At 59.0% G+C, this 3,951-nt stretch overlaps 1 protein-coding gene across 2 annotated transcripts in view; it reads left to right on the top strand.

The window, feature by feature from the left end:
- Positions 1-3,867: 3,867 nt before the first annotated feature.
- The window catches only part of CLPP (caseinolytic mitochondrial matrix peptidase proteolytic subunit), a 5,820-nt gene continuing 5,736 nt past the window's right edge, over positions 3,868-3,951 (top strand). Inside the window, exon 1 of one of the 2 annotated variants that reach the window (XM_006023392.3) lies at positions 3,868-3,945. In XM_006023392.3, coding sequence (XP_006023454.1) covers positions 3,928-3,945 — 18 coding nt within the window. In that variant the 5' untranslated portion in view covers positions 3,868-3,927. The remainder of the gene's footprint in view (positions 3,946-3,951) is intronic. The other variant, XM_014519894.2, reaches the window with a different exon arrangement.

Raw genomic sequence — 3,951 nt, 5'->3', positions numbered from 1 at the left:
TCGCTGTTTGTAACCCAGCCACGAGATCCCCCCTCAGCCTTCTCTTGTGGAGGCTGAACAGGTGCAGGTCCCCTAGCCTCTCCTCGTAGGTCCTGCCCTGCTGACCCCTGATCATGTGGGTGGCCCTCCTCTGGACCCTCTCTGTTGTCCACATCCCTCCTGAAGTGCGGCGCCCAGAACTGGACGCAGTACTCCAACTGCGGCCTGACCAGTGTCACATAGAGGGGGAGGATCACCTCCTTGGACCTGCTTGAGATGCATCTGTGGATGCACAACAAGGTACAGTTAGACTTCCTGGCCGCGTCCCTACACTGTCAGCCCATGTTCATTTTGGCATCAGTAGTGACTCCAAGATCCTTTTCTGCCTCTGCACTGACGAGAAGGGAGTTCCCCAACCTGTAGGTCTGCTGCTGGTTTTTCCTCCCCAGGTGCAGCACCTTGCACTTGTCCGTGTTGAAACCCATCCTGTTCTCATCCGCCCACCCCTGTAACCTGTCCAGGTCCGATTGCAGCCCATTCCTCCCTTCTAGCATGCCCACATCCCCCCACATCTTAGGGTCATCAGCAAATTTGAACAGGGTGCTTTTTACCCCCTTGTCCAAGTCACTGATGAAGATGTTGAACAGTGCGGGCCTGAGGACTGAGCCCTGCGGAATCTCACTGCCCACATCCCTCCAGGTCGAATAAGACCCGTCCACCACCACTCTCTGGGTCTGGCCCTCCAGCTAATTAGTGACCCATCTGACTGTGTAGGTATCGACACCACAGTCTCCTAGTTTTTGAATGAGAATGGGGTATGACACAGTGTCGAAGGCCTTCCTAAAGTCCAGAAAGACTATGTCCATCGTGACACCTGCGTCCAAGGATTTTGTGACCTGGTCATAGAAGGCCACCAGGTTGGTCTGACAGGATCTGCCTCTAATGAACCCATGTTGGTTACCCCTAAGCATAATCTCCCCTGCTGGCCCCTCGCAGACATGTGCCAGGATAATTCTCTCAAAAAGCTTACCCAGGACCAAGGTAAGACTAACTGGCCTATAGTTTCCTGGGTCCTCCTTCCTCCAGGGTAGATGTCAGGGTAGTTTAGGTCCCCCATGACAACCCAATCCGTAGAGGCTTCTGAGACCTGCCTCAAGAATTCCAAGTCTAGCTTTTCCTCTTGGTGTGGTGGTCTGTAGCAGACCCCCATCACCAAGTCCCTTTCCCCACGACCTCCATGTATCCTAACCCACACTGCCTCAACTTTCTTCTCCTCTGATCCCATTTTGATTCGGGTAGATGTATAATGCTCCTTTACATAGAGAGCAACCACACCCCCTTTCCTCCCTACTCTGTCCCTTCTGTACAACCTGTAGCCCTCAATATGTACCGCTCAGTAATGGGTAGGGTCCCACAAGGTTTCTGTTAGCCCCACTAAATCAAAGTTATTATCTGCAAGCAGAAATGCAAGTTCTTCCTGCTTGTTCCTCCTGCTCCTAGCATTAGTACAGAAGCACCTGAGCCCTCCAAACGGTGCCTTTGATGCCCCACCCCTCCCTTCTGATGCTCAAAGGGCCCCTTGATACTTACCTTGGGTGTACTGCTGCATGTCTCGCAGTTTGTAGGTTCTACACTCTCTCCATCTCCTGCCTCCCCATCCCCCGTCATACTTAGTTTAAAGCCCGACGTAGGAGGTCAGCCAACCTAACCTGTAAGAAAAGAGACTTTTACCTTTTGTGGTAAGTTCAGGGGGTGGAGATGGGCAAACTCTGCCCCAGATTGCCTGCCATTGCCCCCACCTCCAGGGGCAAGGGGGTCACAGAGGGGATGGAGCATGGTGGGGCGCTGCCTGGACCCAACCTGTGGGTCTGGCACTGGGGGGTGGGCAGTGTGGGAGCCCAGCCCAACCCCCCCTCCCCGGCCATCCTAGGGCTACAGGTTGGCCTTGGCCCATGGAAACTGAGGCAAGGCAAGGAGGCAAGTAGGGTCACACAGGGTCACACTTTGTCCCTCTGGCCCCAGCACAGCTCCCTTGACACACCTGGCCATGTGTGGTCCCCCAGTCCTGCAGACACCTGCCCCATGGACACCCTAGCCACATGCTAAGTCCAGCAAGTACGGGACAGCCACATGAGGCTAGGGCTGCACAGGGAATGGAAAGCAAAGGGGAGGTCCCGAGGAAACGAGAGTCAACCCTGGCACCAGCATATGTCACACACGGGCTGGATGTGTGAGGCCCTTGTGCAACAGGTGGCCTCAACAGGTGGGTGAGGGGGACTGGGCCAGAAGCCAGTGTGCTGAGCCAGGCTCAAGTGTGTCCACCCCTTCACATGGAGCGTAACCCAGGGCTGGTCATGCAAGGCCTCGTGCAAGGGGGGAGGCCAAGCCCAGTCCAAGCTCTGTGTTGCTTTTGCTGCCGAGATAAAGAAGCCGCAACAAAAGCGGCTGGGAACTTGCGCTAATCAGCGTGGGAATGCTGGGGGTTGGAGGGGGAAGAATCCAGGGTGTGATGGTGCTGGACCTCACTCACTTCCCAGAGCCAAAGAGAACCCAGGCATCTGAATTGCCCCCCTGCCCAACTCTAACACCCACAGACCCCATACCCCTCCTGGGGTTGGGAAAGAGCCCAGGCTTCTGGGATCCAAGCCCCCCTGCTCAGTTAGGGATAGAACCCAGAGGTCTGGGCTCCCAGCCCCTCCTGCTCTAACCCCCCCCCAAACTCCACTCCCCTCCTGGAGCTGAGAGAACCCAGGCGTCCCAGCTCCCAGCCCCCCCTGCTCTAACCCCACTCCCTGTCCAGAGCAGGGAGAGAACCTGGGCATCCGAGCTGCCAGCCCCACACCTCCTACTTTATTTCACTAACTCTCCCCTCTACCTTCCCTGACCTGAGACTCAAACCCATGTGTCCTGGATAAGAGCATCCTTGCAGCCTTCCTGAGTGATTGAGAGAGGAGCTGGGAGCCCAACTGGGAGCCCTCCTGGGAGGAGAATCGGGACTCGGGGGTAGAATGGGGTAGAGGGATCTGGGGACCCAGATGCCTGGGTTCTCCCCCAACTCTGGGAGCAGCATGGAGGCTGGTGGGTTAGAGGGAAGGCTGGGAGTCCAAACACCTGGGTTGTCTCCCCCTCTGGGTGGGGGCTGGGCAGTAGGATTGGGTGAAGATGGGAGACCCCTGAAGTATAAGCCCTACACCCCAATCCCCTTCCGCAAGCACGGGAGAGAACCCAGGCGTTGGGGCCCCCATACGCCCCAGTGCTGGGGACACAACCCAGGCGTCCGGGCTCTTGCTGTGCCCTCCCCCCACGCCCGGGGCTGGACACAGCTGGGACCAGCAGCCGCTTGCCAGGGGCCTTGGGGGAGGCGGCGGAGAGGGAGGGGGGCCTGGGCAGCCGCAGCCCCCGGGGAAACTGAGGCACGGAGCCAGTATGCTGGGGAAGGTGTCTGTCTTGGCTCCCAGGACCCTGCTGTAACCACAGGGAGTCAGTCCCACGGCAGACGCAGGCGTCCCGGGGGAGAGAGGCTATAATGGAGGTCAAGGTCAGGGGAGTGAGGGGCAGGCGGGAACCGGGAGCCCGGACGCCTAGGTTCTCCCCGCCCGGGGAGGGGAGGGGAGTGGCAGAGGCAGACAGTGGGTAGAGAGGGCTGCGGCGCCCCCTGCAGGCCGAGGAGAGCCCAGGCGTCCGGCGTCCTCACAGCTCCCAAGGCCGAGCGTAGGGGGAGGAACCCGAGCTTGGAGCTCCCGGCCACACCCCACCCGTGCCCCTCCCTTTCCTCCTATCAGCGCCGAGCCCCGCCCCATCCGCAATGCCCGCTGGGAGTTGTAGTCCCAACTTGGCGTCTCCCTGTGGTTACGTGACTGTTCCTTTGCCGGGGGTGTGTCTAGATACTGCTTCCGGGTCACGTCTTTCGGCGGGCGGGGGGGGGTGTGTGTGTGGGGTTGCGGCGCCATGTGGCAGGGGATTGCGGTGAGT

This window comes from Alligator sinensis, unplaced genomic scaffold (assembly GCF_000455745.1).
Source record: "Alligator sinensis unplaced genomic scaffold, ASM45574v1 scaffold707_1, whole genome shotgun sequence".
NCBI classification, from domain to species: domain Eukaryota; kingdom Metazoa; phylum Chordata; order Crocodylia; family Alligatoridae; genus Alligator; species Alligator sinensis.
Note: the sequence above shows the minus strand (reverse complement) of the source record. Positions and strands in the feature narration are given on the sequence as shown.